The sequence below is a fragment of the Lipotes vexillifer genome, unplaced genomic scaffold (genome assembly GCF_000442215.2).
Source record: "Lipotes vexillifer unplaced genomic scaffold, Lipotes_vexillifer_v1.1 scaffold668, whole genome shotgun sequence".
In the NCBI taxonomy this organism is placed as follows: Eukaryota; Metazoa; Chordata; class Mammalia; order Artiodactyla; family Lipotidae; genus Lipotes; species Lipotes vexillifer.
Genome location: NW_006785319.1, coordinates 4,626,304 through 4,644,596, shown reverse-complemented (window position 1 = coordinate 4,644,596; position 18,293 = coordinate 4,626,304). Strand labels below are relative to the sequence as shown.

At 39.6% G+C, this 18,293-nt stretch overlaps 1 protein-coding gene across 1 annotated transcript in view; it reads right to left on the bottom strand.

The window, feature by feature from the left end:
- DDX60 (DExD/H-box helicase 60) overlaps positions 1-18,293 on the bottom strand; it is a 79,092-nt gene that overhangs the window by 3,700 nt on the left and 57,099 nt on the right. Inside the window, 7 exon segments of the mRNA XM_007457387.1 lie at positions 2,138-2,280; positions 3,583-3,730; positions 8,751-8,872; positions 10,839-10,980; positions 11,769-11,873; positions 15,987-16,187; positions 17,760-17,864. Of these exon segments, the coding sequence (XP_007457449.1) occupies positions 2,138-2,280; positions 3,583-3,730; positions 8,751-8,872; positions 10,839-10,980; positions 11,769-11,873; positions 15,987-16,187; positions 17,760-17,864 (966 nt within the window).

The window sequence follows — 18,293 nt, the reverse complement described above, 5'->3', positions numbered from 1 at the left end:
CAGTGAAGGAAGAGCGTGTCTCTCATCCACTGAGGTACTGCTGTCCCAAGTAGGACAGTGGGATGGCCTGGCTCCACCGATGAACATCACTGCCTCACAACGTACAATAAAAATTTTAACTCCCCGGCCACTAGAATATAGCAATACTCACTAGGAAAGAAAAGCTAACTTAAAATTTTATCAGTATCCTAATTGGTGCAGGAAACACCTTTGTACACAGTGTCAGGGAGCTGGTGCCTTGCATGTCTGGAAAGAAGGCTTAAACTGAGTAACTCTGACAATCTTTGGATCCCAATTACTGGAGCAAAAGGGAAGGGGAGGAAGATGGAGGGGAAAGAAAAAGGAAAGGAAGAAAAGGAAGAAAGCACATCAGTAGTTTTCCATGTCTGCTCATTTTCTGAAAACTCTACGGGGTCAACAGGAACTCTAGTGCAGGGCCAGTGAGAGTGCACACTGGTATAGCTGCTTCCTAAAATGACTGGGGAGTAGCTCAGAAAGTTATTATTATTTAAAGTCCTTAGAACATTCTTATTCTGTTATGATCCAGAAAGTTGTTTTGACCCCGAAAATCTGGAAGATTTGCAATCAAGGGGAACTGGTGGATAAGTAAGGTAAAATTATGTGGGGGAATGCAGAATCTAAACACGAGAGGAAGAGAACTGCATAAAAATTTAAATCATTAAAAAGTTTATTCTTGACTGTTTTTAACTTGACAGTTATGGGTGTTAAAACACTTTAGTATTTATATTCCATTTTATACGTTTAAAAGGATGATGCAATGGTTCTATTTTAACATATCTACATTTATCTGAAAATGCAATCTATATCATTAGAAACTATTTAAATATATGATAATATATGCGTCCATTTCAAATGCACAAGGGTCTACACAGTTTTTCAAAATTCTTTGAAAACAGTCTGGAGGTTTCTCAAAAAACTAAAAATAGAGGTACCATATGATCCAGTGATCCCACTCCTGGGCATATATCCAGAAAAGACAAAAACCATGATTCGAAAAGATACAGGCACCCCAGTGTTCACAGCAGCACTATTTACAATAGCGAAGGCATGAAAGCAACTTCAATGTCCATCAACAGATGACTGGATAAAGCAAATGTGGTACATATATACAATGGAATACTACTCAGCCATAAAAAAAGAATAAAATAATGTAATTTGCAGCTACACAGATGGACCTAGAGATTATCATATTAAGCAAAGTCAGGACTGGATAAAGCAAATGTGGTACATATATACAATGGAATACTACTCAGCCATAAAAAAAGAATAAAATAATGTAATTTGCAGCTACACAGATGGACCTAGAGATTATCATATTAAGCAAAGTCAGAAAGAGAAAGACAAATACCAGATGATATCACTTATATGTGGAATCTAAAATATGACACAAATGAACCTCTCTATGAAACAGAAACAGACACACAGTCATAGAGAACAGACTTGTTGCCAAAGGGGAGGAGGGGGTAGAGGAGGGATGGTTTGGGAGTTTGGGATTAGCAGATGCCAACTATTATATATAGAATGGATAAACAGCAAGGTCCTACTGTATGGCACAGGGAACTATATTCAGTATTCTGTGAGAAACCATAATGGAAAAGAATATGAAAAAGCATATGTGTGTGTGTGTGTGTGTGTGTGTGTGTGTGTATACCTGAATCACTTTGCTGTACACAAGAAATTAACACAACATTGTAAGTGAACTATACTTAAATTTCCGCAAGTTTATTCCAACATTCAAATGGGTTATCCAGCATATTTGAAATGTATCTAGTTCTTTATACTTCATTTTTGACATCATTGATCCAGAATATATGGGATTTACAGCGTCTACAGCAATACTGGGAAAGCCTAAAGATAGTTTTATGTGCTCTTTTCACAGCAAACCTCTGTCAATCTCCGGAAAAGTGGTGATCCTGGATTTCTGTATAATGGAACAGGGTTCCTCAGGCCAGGGTGAGAAACTGGCCTCAAGAGCACCTTTTCCTGGATATTTCTGTTGATACACCTGAAATTCTTTTCAATTTGGGGAATTTGAAGTCCTTGCTAAGCTGCCTAGAAGGATAAATCCAATTCTTTCTTAATGACATTTTATTTATAAGCCTCGTTTTCCACTTACATGGTCTGAAGTCTCTAGATGAAGCAAATTGCCATCAGAGTTCCCAGAGAGACAGGCAAACGGAGAAATGGCTATTCTTCCTTCCTTGCAGCTCATCAAGTGAGACACAAGTTGTGAGTCTTCACACTCTTTACCTGAGAAATCTGGCCATAAGAGGTTGGCACAAATCAGCTTTGAAGATTAAGCCAGATTGCCAAGCCTTACACACCTGCTCTAGACCAGGAGGCAAAGGGGAGCCATTCAACTTTCAATGACCAACGCTGTAATGAAGACTGAATAAGACAGGTCACATACAGTAAGCAGCACATCCTGGCATAGAATACATTCAATAAATGTTAGTTATTAATACTATTATCAACAGTATAAAATTGTGTATTATATTTTAGTTGCTTTGATCAACAGGTCATAAAAGACTAAATTTAAATTGTATCCTCTTTTAGCCCAGAATTGTTGTTATTACCTTGGTCCTTTTTCCCACCGAACTCAGACTTGGCTGCAGAATCCTTCTAGACAGGCTGATTCAAGCAGCCACCATCAGCAGGTTTGGAAATGGCGTATGAGAAGCATGTTTTCCATTCTTCCCTTTGTAAAGCACCGGGGGGCGCATTCAGAGTCGGCTCTCGTTTGTGACTGAGGCCGAACCTTCCCGCTCCTTTCCTTCCTCCTCTGGATGCTCGCCACACCCTCTGCCACTGTCTACTTCCTGCTTTCACGCTGTCCGGGAAGCTACATGGTCCTCCTCCCTGACTTCTTCCAGATGAGGATGTTACGAAACCAGGAAATGGCTAGCCAGAGCTCACCCCTTTCCCTGTATCCCTGTCACCGTTTCCAGTTTAGTTTCTCCCGGAGGATTTCCATCCAATAGCTCATGAAAAGTAAGAGCAAAGATTAGGAATGTTGACTACGTGCTACGTGCTGTTTGGAGATAAGTTACAGACATTGGCTTAACTATTTAAAGCTCACCCAAACTAGGTGGATAATGTTATCCTCCTTATTTATCTGGTGAGAAAATCGAGGCAGGAATATGGAGTCCCCTGCTCGAAGTCCCACTGCTAACAAGTAGCAGAGCCAGAGCTTGGACTCAGGTCATATGCAGAGAGTTTATGCTCACGACCACCACGCACAGCTCCTCTCAAGGAAAAAGTGACAGAATCGCTTCTTGTTTCTCCTCATCTCATAGGTGTCCTTACTCCATTTTCCAGGCTTGTCCCAAACCCAACCTTTAATCAAGATGGTTTATAAATGACTCTATTCAATGTCATTCTCCACTGTCCTTTACTTAATTCTAATAATCATACCTTATTCCTTGAGACAGCAGAAAGGATCCCCTTATTCTAAGGCAGACTGATCTTTCCAGGGCTCTACTCTTCTTATGGGATAAAATGTTCTTAGGCAAGATTATTTATTTTTTAAACTGTTCCACAATGGAGCTAAGATACACTTACCTATTTTTGACAATGGGAGCTGATGTTCTTGTTTCATATCAGCCAGTTTGGAAACAATCAGTAGGATAGAGGCAAAGTCCTTTGTCACGTTTGTGTTATACTCATCTAGAGCAGCCTTGAAGTCCTCAGGGAGATCCCCCAGAAACACCTAAATCATCGAGGAGGTCAGCAAAAAAAAAACAAAAACAAAAAAACTGGAGGCCAAATATTTTTCAGAGAGATCTACGTACCATCCTTGAAAATTGAAAGTTTAGAAGAACTGCAAAGAACAATGTAATATAATTCTATAGTTATCTACCTTTTCAGTAATGAAACTGTTCCATTCTTTCATCTATGAAATTCAGGTGAAATTCATTTTTTATTCCTATTTGTGTTATAAAAACAAATACCTTTACTCTTAAAATTTTGTTTTCATGCTATTTAATCAAAACTCTTTTAAATAGAAGTATGCCCTCAAATGACATTAGACTTGTGAATATTTCAAAGAATCTAGTGACATGTTTGGAAAGCAAGCAACAATATAGAGTCCCCTTTGTGCCTGGAATAAACCTCACTTAATTGTGAGGGTCTTTAAAACCCCACTGGATTCCTTCTTCTAATATTTTGTTAATTATTCTTCCATCTATATTTTCATAAAAGAGATACATCTCTAATTTTTTATAATGTCCTTGTCAAGTTTTGATATTAAGTTTAAGTTTTGCTCCCTCTTTTTATATTCTCTAGAAGAGTGTGTGAAAATTTGCTGTTATTCTTTAAATGTTTAAAAAAGTTCACCACTGAAGCCATCTGAAGCTGGGTTTTTTTAAATGGGAAATTTTAAAACAATAATTGGTTACATTTCTTTAATAGCTATCAGATATGAAATTATTCATATAGTCCTTGGTTAGTTTTAGAAAGTTGCATTTTCTAGGAATTTTCCCATTTTGTCCAAATAGTCAAATGTTAGATGAAATGAAAGATTTAAATGTAAGACCTAAAACTGTAAAATTAATAAAAGAAAATATAGCGACATTGGTTTTGGCCATGATTTTTTAACGTCAAATAAAAAAAAAAAAAAAAAAAAAAAAAAAAACTCAAAACGGATGAAAGATTTAAATGTAAGACCTAAAACTGTAAAATTAATAAAAGAAAATATAGCGACATTGGTTTTGGCCATGATTTTTTAATGTAACGTCAAAAGTACAGGCAACACAAGTGAAAATAAACAAGTGGGACTACATCAAACTAAAAACCTTCTGCACAGCAAAAGAAATAATCAACAGAGTGAAAAGGCATTTCTGGAATGGGAGAAAATATTTCTAAACCAACCATCTGATAAGGGGTAATATCCAAAATACGTAAGAATCTAGTACAACTCAATAGCAAAACAAACAAACAAAAAAACAAAAGAAAAACGGGCAAAGGACTTGAAAAGACACATCTTCAAAGAAGGCATACAAATTGCCATCATGTATATTAAAAGTTGCTCAGCATCACTAATCATCAGGGAAATGCAGATCAAAACCACAATGAGATAGCACCTCATAACTGTTAGAATGGCTATCATCAAAAAAAACGAGATTATAAGGGTTGAAGAAAAATTTTAAATGTAGAAAAATTCGAAACGTATACAATGTTGGTGGGAATGTAAATTGGTGCAGCCACTATGAAAAACATACAAAGTTTTCTTTAAAGCAATTAAAAATAGAACTATCATATGATCCAGCAATTCCACATCTGGGTATATATCCAAAAGGGTTGCAACCAGGATGTTGAAGAGATACCTGTACATCCATGTTCACTGAAACATTATTCACAACAGGCAAGACATACAAACAACCCAAGTGTGTATCAACAAGATGAATCGATAAGAAAGTGTGCTGTATACATACAGTGGAATATTATTCATTCTTAAAAAAGGAGATCAACATGGATGTACCGAGAGGACATTATGTTAAGTAAAATAAGCCTCACAGAGGACAAATACTGCATGATTCCACTTACATGAGGGACCTGAAATAGTCATACTCATAGAAGCAGAGAATATTGTCAGGGGCTGGGTGGAGGTGGAAGTGGGGAATTGTTTTTCATTGAATATAAATTATTGTTATGCAGGCTAAATAATTTCTGTAGCTCTTCTCTACAACATAGTACCTATGTTAAAGATACAGTACCGTGTACTTTAAACTACATTAAGAGGATAAATCTCATGGTAAGTATTCCTAACTAAGTAAATAAATAAAACCAGAAGAAAAATTTTGGACATGGTGGATATGTTTAGTGCCTTTGTTGTGGCAATGATATCACAGGTGTATGCATATGTCCAAACTCATTAACATGTATATATTAAATGTATGCAATTTTTATATATCAATTATACCTCAAAAAAACTTTAAAAATAAGGTATGCATATCCTCTTGATATGTCATGAAACCAATCACAATATATTTACCCTGCTTTAACTTATGTCTAAAACATACGCTAAGTATCTGTACACATTCATGCATAAAAATAAACAGAGTGGAGTGAAAATTATATTCCCATTTTCTTCTACCTTCCATTATTTTGGTCAGAAAGTCAGCTATCAATCTTATTATTGCTTTATTCAAGGAAATGTCTATTTCGGCTCTAGGTGATTTGTGTTTTTCTCTTTGTTTTTGATTTTCAGTAGTTTTAGTTTAATGTTTCTTTATCCTTCTTGAAGTTGAGTAATCTTTTGAAACTATGGAGTGCTGTCTTTCATCAGCTTGGGAAAATTCCCAGCTATTTTTTTTTTTTTTTCCTGCGGTACACGGGCCTCTCACTGTTGTGGCCTCTCCCGTTGCAGAGCACAGGCTCCGGACGCGCAGGCTCAGCGGCCGTGGCTCACGGGCCCAGCCGCTCCGCGGCATGTGGGATCTTCCCGGACCGGGGCACGAACCCGCGTCCCCTGCATCGGCAGGCGGACTCTCAACCACTGCGCCACCAGGGAAGCCCCCCAGCTATTATTTTTGAATATACCCTCCGGCCATTTTTCTCCCTCCTCTTCTTCTGGGATTGCCATTATATTACATTAAACCTTTGGAATGTGATCCACGTTCTCACATGCTATTGCTTTTATTTTCATTTTTTTCTCCCTGTGCTACAATTCAGATACCTTTTATTGAGCTATCAGTCAACTCACTGATTTTGACTTCTGATATGTATATTCTGAGCAGACAGTACATTTTTCAATTCTGGACTGTCCAATTAATTATCTGGTGAAATTCTCTATTCTTTCATCAATTTTGTAATTATCTAGTGAAAGTCTCCATCCTTTCATCAATTCTATCTCTTCCCCCATTTTCCTTATATTCTAACTTCAATATCTGAATCATCTCTGTGTTGGTTATTATTGCCTGCTTTCATTCTGCTAACTGGTCATATGTTCTTGCTTACTCACTTTTTTAGGTTTTTTTTTTTTTCTTTCACCAGAAGTGTTGGTAAAAGGACCTGATAGACTTCAAACAATGTTATCTTCCACTGGAGTGAGCTCCCCAATTTTGTGTTTGGCCAAGTGAGTGAAGATGTGATCACCTCAGTCTAAGTAGCGATTGAAGTGGATTGATACTGTTTTCCAGTTTTAATAAGTCTCAGTCTACATCTGGTGCATCTCTGCTCTTAAGCCCTCTTGGGTTTTGAGTATGAGGCTGGTGGGTCTCAGTCTTCTCAGCCCTAAAAGATTCCCAAAGACCTACTTCATTCCTGTAGAGCTTCATAACCTACATTTCCATCTTCCAGCCCTAGATGGCTTTAAAAATGCCTTGAGGGTAATATAAGCCTATGAATAAATTCAAACTCTTCCCTCTAGTGGGCTTTTATTTAATAAATGCTACAAGACTGCAAGAAATGTGGTGTAACACCCCGACATTTGATGCAGATATGACCCAGTGAATGTCCTGAGTTAACACTCCCTCAAGTGTCTAGTCTGTCACTCCAGCCTCATGGAATCACTAAAAGCTTTATTGTTTTGTTTTGGGTTTTTTTCTCATAGGAGAGGCTCTCTGGATATGCTAAGTACAACTTTCAACCTCGTCCAGAATCAACAAGTTCTTTGAGAGAAAAATCATGGTTGGAGAGTCCAATCACACCTTGGATAAGTTCTTGCCATTTTATAATTTTAGCCAATATAATCCTCATCCCTTCCACAGCTCTCTGTTGCAACAGGCGTGATGGCCACCTAGCATGTCCCGCCTGGAAGTGCTCAAATTTCTAATAATCTTTAAAGGAAAAAAGAGAGAGAAATAGGAGGCCTCCACTCAAAACCTTTTTTTATTTTGCTTTTTTCTGTCATAACCATCTGTGTAAGAATAGAGATACTGACTTGTCTTTTATAAGGAAAATAAGTTTATTTAACCAAAACAAATAATAGTCCAAGAATGTACATGTGATGAAAAAGATATGAAGATGAAAAGTCAATGACTAAAATTGTGTTCACTGGTCTAGAGAACATTCTGTGAGGGCTGAGAATGGTAACTTAACATTGTGATGGTAGACAATATAGATGAACTCTTCTCTTTATGTCCTTCTTTGTCACCTTTTACCAAGGTTATCTGGTATAATAACCAGCCCTTCCCACTTTCTCAGATTCTAGTGAAATACATTAGTAATAATATTTGATGCTGATTTAATGACAGGGAATCATGATCAAAGAAGTCATTGCAAATAAAATCGGACAACAGTCTGTGTGTCAAGGGATGATTTCTTAGGTGACTATTCTAATATTTTTTCAGTGAGAACATTATAGTTTACAGCGTACACTTCCTGTCCATAGACCTACTGCAAGGTAAAAAGATGCTAAAAGAACTAGAGATTCAATGATGGGAACTATTAGTTCATTTTAATGTATAATTACGTACATTTTTTTTCTTTAGCCACTGATTGCTACACGTTTATACAATCCAATGGAAAACATGAGCAGAAATTTTTATCCCATTTTTCCTCAAGGCATTTAATCTTTTGATAGATTTATAGAGGAGACATGTGAATTACAGATTAAATATAACACTGATTACAGAAGAACAAATTATTTCTATAAAACAAATGAACAAATTATTTCTATAAAACAAATGAACTCTACATTAATAAAATTCTACTGCTGTGGAATCATTTACGGTAGGATCTGTTAAATTATCTTAATTATTTAATGTTATCAGAATCATAAATTTTACCTTGGATTGATAAAACTTGAGCGTAGCATCTTGGAACTTTGCTGGAAGATATTTTCTGCCAAACAGATTTGCCAATACTAACACTAGCTTTTCCATAACATCTTGAGAAAAATGTTTTGAGCCTATACAGAATAAAATACCTTGTCATAACCTTGTCATAAACATAAAAAGTGCATTAATCCCATTTTTAATATTTAAATTGAACAATACAAATTGAATGTCATATTGCATGTTATTTCACGGAGACTAGAAATTTGTTAACAAGTATAGCGACTAGGGAATGACTATCTCTGCTGGCAGTTTGACACCTGTGCCTTCTTTTTCCTTCTTGCCGCTCCCCCTCTACCTCAGACTCTTGCAACTCCAACCAAAGACCCTTGTCCCCTTACCTGGGACCTTCCTCTTTAGTCTATGACTGGTTTTCTTAAGCATTTAATGATCATGATCTCACCTCCTCAAAAGCCTCTGATGGCCTCTCAATGCCTCATAAACAAAATCCAATCTCCTCAGCCAAGCACGTAAGGGTTTCCAAAACTAACCCACAAATAACCGCCCGGCCCCCTCCCCTCCCCTCCCTGCCACTGATGTTAATATACTGTCAACCCCTAACACAACATGGTAAAGCTCCAACATGGTATACTCCAATTATATATATATCTATATATCTATATATCTATATCTATCTATCTATCTATCTATCTATATATCTCCCATCAACCTGACTCACACCCATCCTCCACAGCACGTGACTGTTACATGGTCGTGTTAAAAAGTGCCACCTTTAATAACTTGTTCATATTTGAATCTTGGCTCAAGACTTACAATATTTACGTTTTGTGACCACGGCAATTTGTTTAACTTCTCTGCTTCCTCATGTACAAAATACTAACGTCCATATTATCCGCCTCATAAAGCTTCTGTCTCCATGTTTATAACCGCACACACCTCCCTATACACACACACACACACACACACACACAGCAATAAACACAACTGCACTCCTTGTTGCCTGAAATTATTTCTCCTCTTACAGAGCTTTTGGGAGACAGAACTTCCTGAGGATCCTGGTTTCACAGAACAATGCACATTCAGAGCCTAGTGACATTGTGTAAAACAGATTGTTCCTGCCAGTTAACAATGGAAGATAAAACAAAGTTATGCTGTGAAAGGCAAGGAAATCACCAGGCATCAGGAACTACAACGAACTGAAGCACAGAGACAGAAGCATTTCTTTCAGGGACATAGTTTAAAGATCTATGGTTTAGTTATAAAAATCAAAGGCTTTTATAAAAACTGCATTTGGGCTTCCCTGGTGGCGCAGTGGTTGGGAGTCCGCCTGCCGATGCGGGGGACGTGGGTTTGTGCCCCGGTCCGGGAGGATCCCACATGCCGCGGAGCGGCTGGGCCCGTGAGCCATGGCCGCTGGGCCTGCGCGACCGGAGCCTGTGCTCCGCGACAGGAGAGGCCACGGCAGTGAGAGGCCCGCGTACCGCAAAAATAAAATAAAATAAAATAAATTAAAAAAATAAAAACTGCATTAAATGAAACATTAGATAGGCTTTACAAATGGAATTCACAGAAAATGTACACAATTTGACAAAAGCAAATCTGGGGGAAATAAGTTTCTAGATCATGCAACTAATATGATATCAGCTATTGAAATACACTATAGAATTATATTCAAAGAAAATATGATTGGAGGAAAATATTCACAAATATCAACAGTGAATATTTTTTTAACATGATGGTTTCCTACACCCTTTTTCTATGATGAGCATATATTACATTTAATTAGAAAAATATTTATCAAAAAATCATATATTAATATTTCTGAATCCTGGAATCAAGGAAACTCTCAAGTTAATAAGAAGTTGTTATTTTTAAATAGTTGCCACAAAATATGGCTTTCTCCTATGTAATCTATATTAGTAAGTATATAAAACTTTATTTTATCTAATTTGGTATCTCCAAATTATCTAAATATTAACTTGCATTTTCTTTGTAGAAAAAAAAAATTTCCTGAAGTGTTAGCTTTCACTATAGGATCTTTGCTGTTTTTAGACCATACGTATGAAACGTCAAGCTTACCTTTCCCGGTTGGCTGACAGAGATTATGGAAAAGGCCTCTTACAAGAAAACTGACGAAAACAAGATTAGAAGGCTCGTGATAATGCAAATGTGACACAAGTCCAGCAAAGCCTGTAGGATTACCTTCTTGATCTAAATAGCCCTAAAGAACAGACATAATTTATTAGTTTGACTCAACTCAACCACATACCTTAATTAATAGACAACTTATTAAATGCCAGTTTAAAATAGTACTTAATACTGAGAACTAAAACACTGCTGCCATATCAGTAAGCAAAAGATGTTGCAGCCATCAAGCCATCACATTACAGCCGCCCAGACGGTGAGCCCTGAGGGAACTCAGGATGGAGACAGGATGCTCCACCATCAAGCCCTCAGCCACTGCAGCCCCCGCAATGGTGCACCTGAGGACACTCAGGATGGGAAAGCACAGGACACTGGCCCCAGAGAGCTGAGGTGCAGATCAAAGGAATGATTTCAGTGAGCCCAGACTCTTGCATCTTCCCATACACGGAAGAGCACTAAATTCCTTAACTTGAGGTGCCTGGCTTTCTTTAATTAACAGTCATCTTTTGAAGCTCTGACTGGTCCTTATTGCAAAAACCCCTATATATCCTAGCTCCTCCCTTGCCTCTTGGGAGCAGCCCCTCAAGTGTTATTTGAGACGCTATGTTCTGGGCTTGAAGTCCTAAGAATGTCCACCGAATAAAACACAATTCTCAACTTTCAGGTTGTGCATTTTTTTTTTCAGTCCACAATACCAACATAAGAGAGATTAGTACTCATTACCTGGCCCACTTTGATAATTAAATCAACTGTAAGTAGTAGGAATCCTTGGCTATAACCTTGGAAAGACTGGAATTAGTTCAAGATGATGAGAAACAGAGATGGTACCGATCCTATCTCACAAAAAGGCAAACACGGTCCTACCTCCTTCACCAGGAACTGCAGGGAGAACAGAAAGTACAGTTTCAACATCTCCAGTGCCCGGGGCTGCTTGAAGGAGAGCAGTGAGTGCTTGAGCACCGACAGCACCTGAGGAGAGGAGGACGTTAATTCACACTGTGCTCCTGCTGAGAAATACACTCCTGGATGACAAGAGAGGTGCATTGGAATTTAACATTTTTTCCTGCATATTACGATGCTTTGACATCTTAAAAACCCCGCTGGCTGGGGAGAGACTGATACTCCCAGGGCTACTTTCTAAAGATAACAACAACTTGATAAAGCTTTGCTTTTCCTCTACAAACCAACCAATGCCAACTTTACGCCCCACCTGCTGCCTTACCTGAATCTCACACACCAAGCCAATATTCCCCTGTCCTAAAGCACCCCAGGTGCCAGGCAAATAGAGACCACCGCAGCTCCCAAAGCCCACCCGAATTATTCCAACTAGCCAGTCCCAAACTATTTACTCTGAGATGCCTCGCCTTCCCATGGACCCTCTCCCTCCCCTCGTGTCTCTTGCCTCCCGACCATCCTGGGGTCTCAAGAAGCCCTGCAGGGTGCACCCTGCCTGCATTTCTAGGGCCTCTTGAGTTTCTACTTTGTTTCCCTGAGCCTCTCGTCTGTCTCCTCCTGTGGCCACATCCGAGTGACCAGCTCATAAAAGAATATAAAACAATCAAATATATATTACTAATATCCATTTTACCCCACAGATACCAGACCCACCTAAGATTCAGTGGGATTTCACATGACTTGTTTTACCATATTCTTACATGGCACACCCTTCCCCTAGCAAAACGGAACATATAAAACAGAATCATTGGAAATGAAACACGTTGCCAAATAATCTGGTAATATATGTGGATCCAGTTTAAGAGCTTACAATCTTGGGTTGTTCTGGAAGAAAATACGATATTATTGATACATTATCCCATGTCCTGCAGTATCGTTGCAAAAACGATGGAATTAGGTTGATCGAGGTCAAAGTAATAAAAATATTGAGACACTAAAGCAGCATCGAGTTAACAGTTCAGATATCTTTCAACTGCTCACTACAACGTTTATGAGGTTCAAGTAAAAGGAGAATTTCCCAACAGCATCGAAATTAAACGTGGCTGCCTTTAGGCCTGAGAGTTCATAGTACCTGGGAAGAATCTCTAGTCAATGTAAGGCCAGGGGACTAGGAGGGAGAAGGAAGGAAGGAAGGGAGACGGGCAGGGAGGGAGGGAGGGAGGGAAGGAGGGAGGAAGGAAGGAAGGGATGGGGTGTACCACCCATCACCTCTACTTTGGGGTGATACGTTTTCAGGGAGCCAAAAATGCCCTTTCCTACAACCTCTCCTCTCTCTCGCTCTACATTTAGAGCAACAGCCAGGAAACAGCAGAGTAGTAAGAGGGTGAGCAACTTCTGGTGGTTCACTGTAACTCTGGAGATGCAGACCACGTCACTAAAGTCTTATTACGACAGTAAGAGTTCTGACTGCAGTGCCTACTGCAGTTCGTGGTGACGAACGGCCTCCACAGGACCAATCTGTGGACCAATCTGTCAGTGACATTGGCAGAAGATGAACTTTCAGTCCAGAAAGCTACATAATTTGAAAATATGCTAAATGCTGAGGTTTGGGCCAAAAGCTATTCATCTAGCTTCACATTTAAAAGGGTATTTAAACAGCACTGCAGTGAGCAGAGAGTGAAACCAAAAGAAAAATCATGCACCCTCTTTCTTGGCAAACCACCAGATTTGAAGGGATGTACTTTCCTTCAAAAGTGAGAAAATAGAAAAACCCACAAGAGATCAGTTCTTTTAAGAAAACAGACCAACTTCCTAAAATTATTCAGTCATGCTACAACTATTTATTGGGTGTCTGTACCAAGAATTAAGACAAACAAACAACTCTGGCCTAGGGTGCTTACATTCCAGTGGGAAATATAGAGAAAATAAACAAAAACATGGTAGAGATGGTAGATATAGACAGAGACAGAGATTTGCAGCTGTGTAAGGCGTGGTGTGTGCTATGTATAAATGAGCAGGGGTCACAGTTGGCACGGCAGACGGGGGTCCATCGACAGCGCAGGAGGAGTGGTGGCAGCAGGCTAACAGCAGAGCAAGAAACTGAACAAGATGGAAGAGTAAGACTGTGCACACATCTGGGCGAAGGTTCTGGAAGCAGCAGAAACAGCAAAGCCGTGCCCCTCAGACTGTTACGTGCTTACTGCCGGTGGAGCAGGTAGTGGGTTCGTGTAGGAGAGCAGGACCTGGTGAGTCCGACAAGGGAGCCTGGGACCAGGCTCTGTAGAAACTTACAGACCATCACAAGAACACTGGCTTCTACTCAAAAGTAATCTGACCTATGAAAATGGGTTTTCTTAGAAAAACATATTTTGGAAAAATTCTTTGGCATCCTCAGTGGAGGCCAAAAGATATGACCTCTTATGAAACAAGAGCAACCGCATAAGGTAAATGGACAATATAAATTGACGTTTAAAAAATAATCCATTATTATGATATGAAAGGGTGACATAGGAAATAGTGCACAATCTCAGGGAAACAAGTCCAGCAGCAGAATGAACAGCCACGTGGTATCCCTAAGGAGTAGATCTGAAACTTCAGAGAGTGCAGCAGAGACGCAGGAGATAAACTCAAGTGTTCTCTCATAAAGAAGAAAAACAACAGTGGAGAACAGGAAAACGACTTTTGATTTTAAAAGCTATAACTTTTGCTGGAAACTGAAAAAATCAAAACGGAAGCAAATATCAAAGATCTAACTTAAGAAATCTTTTCTTAGTTCCAGAATGACCTGAGCCCTGCACAATGCAAAGGTTCTTAACACTACTGAACTGTACACTTAAAACCGGTTAAGATGGCAAATTTAATGTTACATGTATTTTACCGCGATAAAAACTTCTGAGCATGAAGACTGAAAGTTTTCATCATGTAATAACTAAAACATCAATAAGACATAAAAGGAAAGACACACAAAATAGAAAGTTCTGGGGAAAAGAATTTAAATATACAGACTTTTAAAAATACTCATATAATTACATAGGCAGAAAGAAATAAACTATAAGGAAACAGGAATTAGCACAGTTCCTCTAGAGGAGATTTCAAGAGTCTGTTCCTCTATGACAGTAAATGCCAGAGGGCAGTGAAGTGATTCTAGCTTGATGTGATAAGTACAAAGAATATTCCAAGAAATTTACGCCCACACTTGAGTCTTTTATGTGTGAAGGTTACCGAGAGAGCTCCTCACACAGGCCAAGACAAAGAAGACCAGCGACTCAGAAAACCTTTTTGAAAAAAATTTAAAAGTTTGCAAGAAGACGTATGCTTCTCTCCCGTATAGAGGTAAAAGGTAAGAACTCAAACATGGGGAAGTTTTGGTCTAAAACGACATGCACCTGGTCTGTAGGAGCATCAACAACATAACAAGAGGCTGCTCATCACAAAAGTCCTCGAAGAATCCTCACCTTGGCAAACAGGATCCAATTTAGAGGGCAGGATAATCAATACACAAACCCAGGGAGGAGTGGGTCCCTTTCACAATGCATCTTCATAAGGATGAAGCCAAATATTTAATTATGAATTTTAAATTTCTCATTGTGGGATTAGACTCAAAACATTTATCTCAGCAGAAAACTTCACGGTAAGTCTACAACCATAGTCTTAAGTCCAACTAAATATAAATATATCTTTGCAAGGAACCAAATACACACCTATACTTAGAAATATGACTGAAGAAAATAGCAAAATGAGAATGTGACTGTTTTTGGAGAGCCAAACTAGGTGTAGGTGCTTTTTTTCTTCCTTCAACTTTCTGCATTATCCAAATATTCTTTGATGAACTTGGGTTACTTTTTTACGAAAAATAAACTCTTTTATTACAAAATCATAAACACAAATCTTTTTGTAACCCAGATCTTTTAAGATCCATAGCTAGCACCCTTCACTCCTATGGGGCAATGTTTATCATACGTGAAAATAGTAATCTGGGGCAAATCCAAATGCCCCTTGGCCATAAATTCTATGATTGACAGAGACAACAAAACTAATTATTACTCTCCCCACCCACCCCCAGTTCTCTACCAGCCAAGACACTAGCAAGCATTAAAGAATGGTGACTCCAAGAAGCTATCATTACAGATGTAAAAAAGAGTCCGGCCAGTAATGGAGACTCAGCCCCAGAAACCATCCCCACAGTACCTTTGCCTTAGCATCCTCAGGGTCATCTGCCTTGGAAGCCAGAAGCATGAGTCTCAGGATCAGGGATATGCTGAGAGGGAACTGCCCTCTCAGTTCAGGGACATTGGATTTGATGAGCTTTTCGATTTTAGGGAGTGGGATACCAAAGAAATACACATCTCCCCCCAGGTCTTGGCCTCGTCGTCCGGCCCGTCCAGACATCTGAAAACAGAATAGAATCACAAAGTAAATCTTTCCTGAACAGTTTCTCCATCACAGTATAAGAACTGAGCCTTTTATACTGCATTAGAGCAAGTACACTGTGACGATGTCCAACCATTACAGAACTGAGTCTAAAATCCAACTGGGTACCAGGCAGGAAATTCACCGGGGCTGAGACAGAGCTGAAAATGAGACATTCGTCATCCTGATGTCCTCATTTCATTCCCAAAACTGTGCTAGATATTTGTGTAATGATATACAGAAGACAGAACAGCAAGAAGAAAAAAAGAAGAGACCCTGCTTTCCAGTTCACTTACAGCTGAACTTCCGAGTCTTCCTCTCTTCTTTCCCACCCCCCTCCTTTGTCCCTTTTCTCTCTCTCCCCTACACACATGTGCGCTGAGTGACAAATCACCATAAAAATTGTGCACAAGCTGAGGAGATGCAAGAGTGAGATAAAATTCAGAAACGCTACTTGTACAAAGGAAGTTAAGAACAAACTCGTTACAGAAGTTATATTAGGTCTCCTTTAGTAAGTGCTCAGAATGTGCTAAGTCCTTTACACCTTTTTCATAAAGACCCTACAACCACTACCCTATGAGGTGAGTGTAATCATTGTCTGCATTTTACAGTAGAGTAACTGGGGCTTGGGAAATAAGAAACTCACTGTAAGCAAACACCAAGAAGTGAAAGACCCAGGACTCCAACCTTGGCATTTCCACTGCCAAGTTCACCATCCATAACGCCGGCCCCAGACTCCTAAATGAGAGATTCCCAAAGATGATATGGGGGGAGGGTTCATGCCCAGAACAGCAGCAGAAGGAGAAATCAAAAGGACAGGGGTTGGTAAAATGGAGGAAAAACTAAGGATGTTGTATTGGGTAGGAACAAGGCCCATCAGGGAATAGAAAGGAAGTGTTCCGTGAGGAAGTGGGGTGGGCGGGCGGCACTTGGATAAAACCCGTAATGTTGGCTGATAGATGTAGCAGAAATATTCACCAAGTGATCCTGAGCAGGAAAACCGTCTGCGTTCAGGACACAGTGGAGTCAGGAGACCTGAAAATTAGGAAAACTGTTTAATGACTACAAGCTAAAAATGTATGATGCAAGACGGCGGAAATGGACATTGCAAGGCCAAAATCAAAAGCACTGGACGAGAATAACAAAGTCGGCTTGGTAGTACAGTGCACAGCAGGGGCAAAGACAAGAGAAGCATGAAAGAGAACCCCAGGGCGTAAACTCAGGGGCACAGGGGCTGGACGAGGAGAGAGTCCTCAAGCACCTTGCACCTGTGTCTTCCCTACAAATCACTTCACTGAATTCTTGCAAATGCCATGGGACCGTCCTTATCATTCCTCTTCTGGAGATAGCCAAGAAGGACCAGGCCGGTTAGAGATCTCACCCAAGGTCACGTAACACCAAGCCCGTGACCGGCCCGCTACACCACAGCTAAACGTGACTGTCAGGTTTGCAGGAAAGTCCCCGTGAATTGCAGCACGTTTGCAAACCAAAGTGTCGCCTTTCTTACTCTTTCAATTGCCCTATTTAGGGAGTTTCTGCATATCACAATACCTGTCTGTAGTTTAAAGCATCCAGGTAGACCGAGTTTTGAGCAAAAACCACAGATTTACAGGGCATGTTGATTCCTAAAGCCAGTGTCCCCGTAGCGGTCACCACCTAGAAGGAGAATAAAACAGTTACGTCATAAAATAGCATTTCAGTGCAATGCCATGGAGTGACTGAAAGCCTTGAACTACAGGCTCTAGCACGTTGGCGTTCTTGCTACGTCATATTTCACTGCTGAGGGCCTTGCCCCTCACTCTGCTCTGCCCAGAACATTCTTCTCCCACGTATCCATTTATCTGGTTTGTTCAGTCCTCCACTCAAATGTCAAAAAGAAATTTCTGGACCACCACATCCAAAATGATGGCCCCGTCCTCATTATGCCTCTACTCATGGCATTAATGACCACCTCAAGTGTATCATCTGTGTGTGTACTGTCCTGCCTCAGGCTCCAAGCCCCTTTCACTATCGTGTACCCCACCCCCCAAAAAGAGTACCAGGCACATGACAGGTGCTCAGGAAATACTTTGTAATAAACGACTA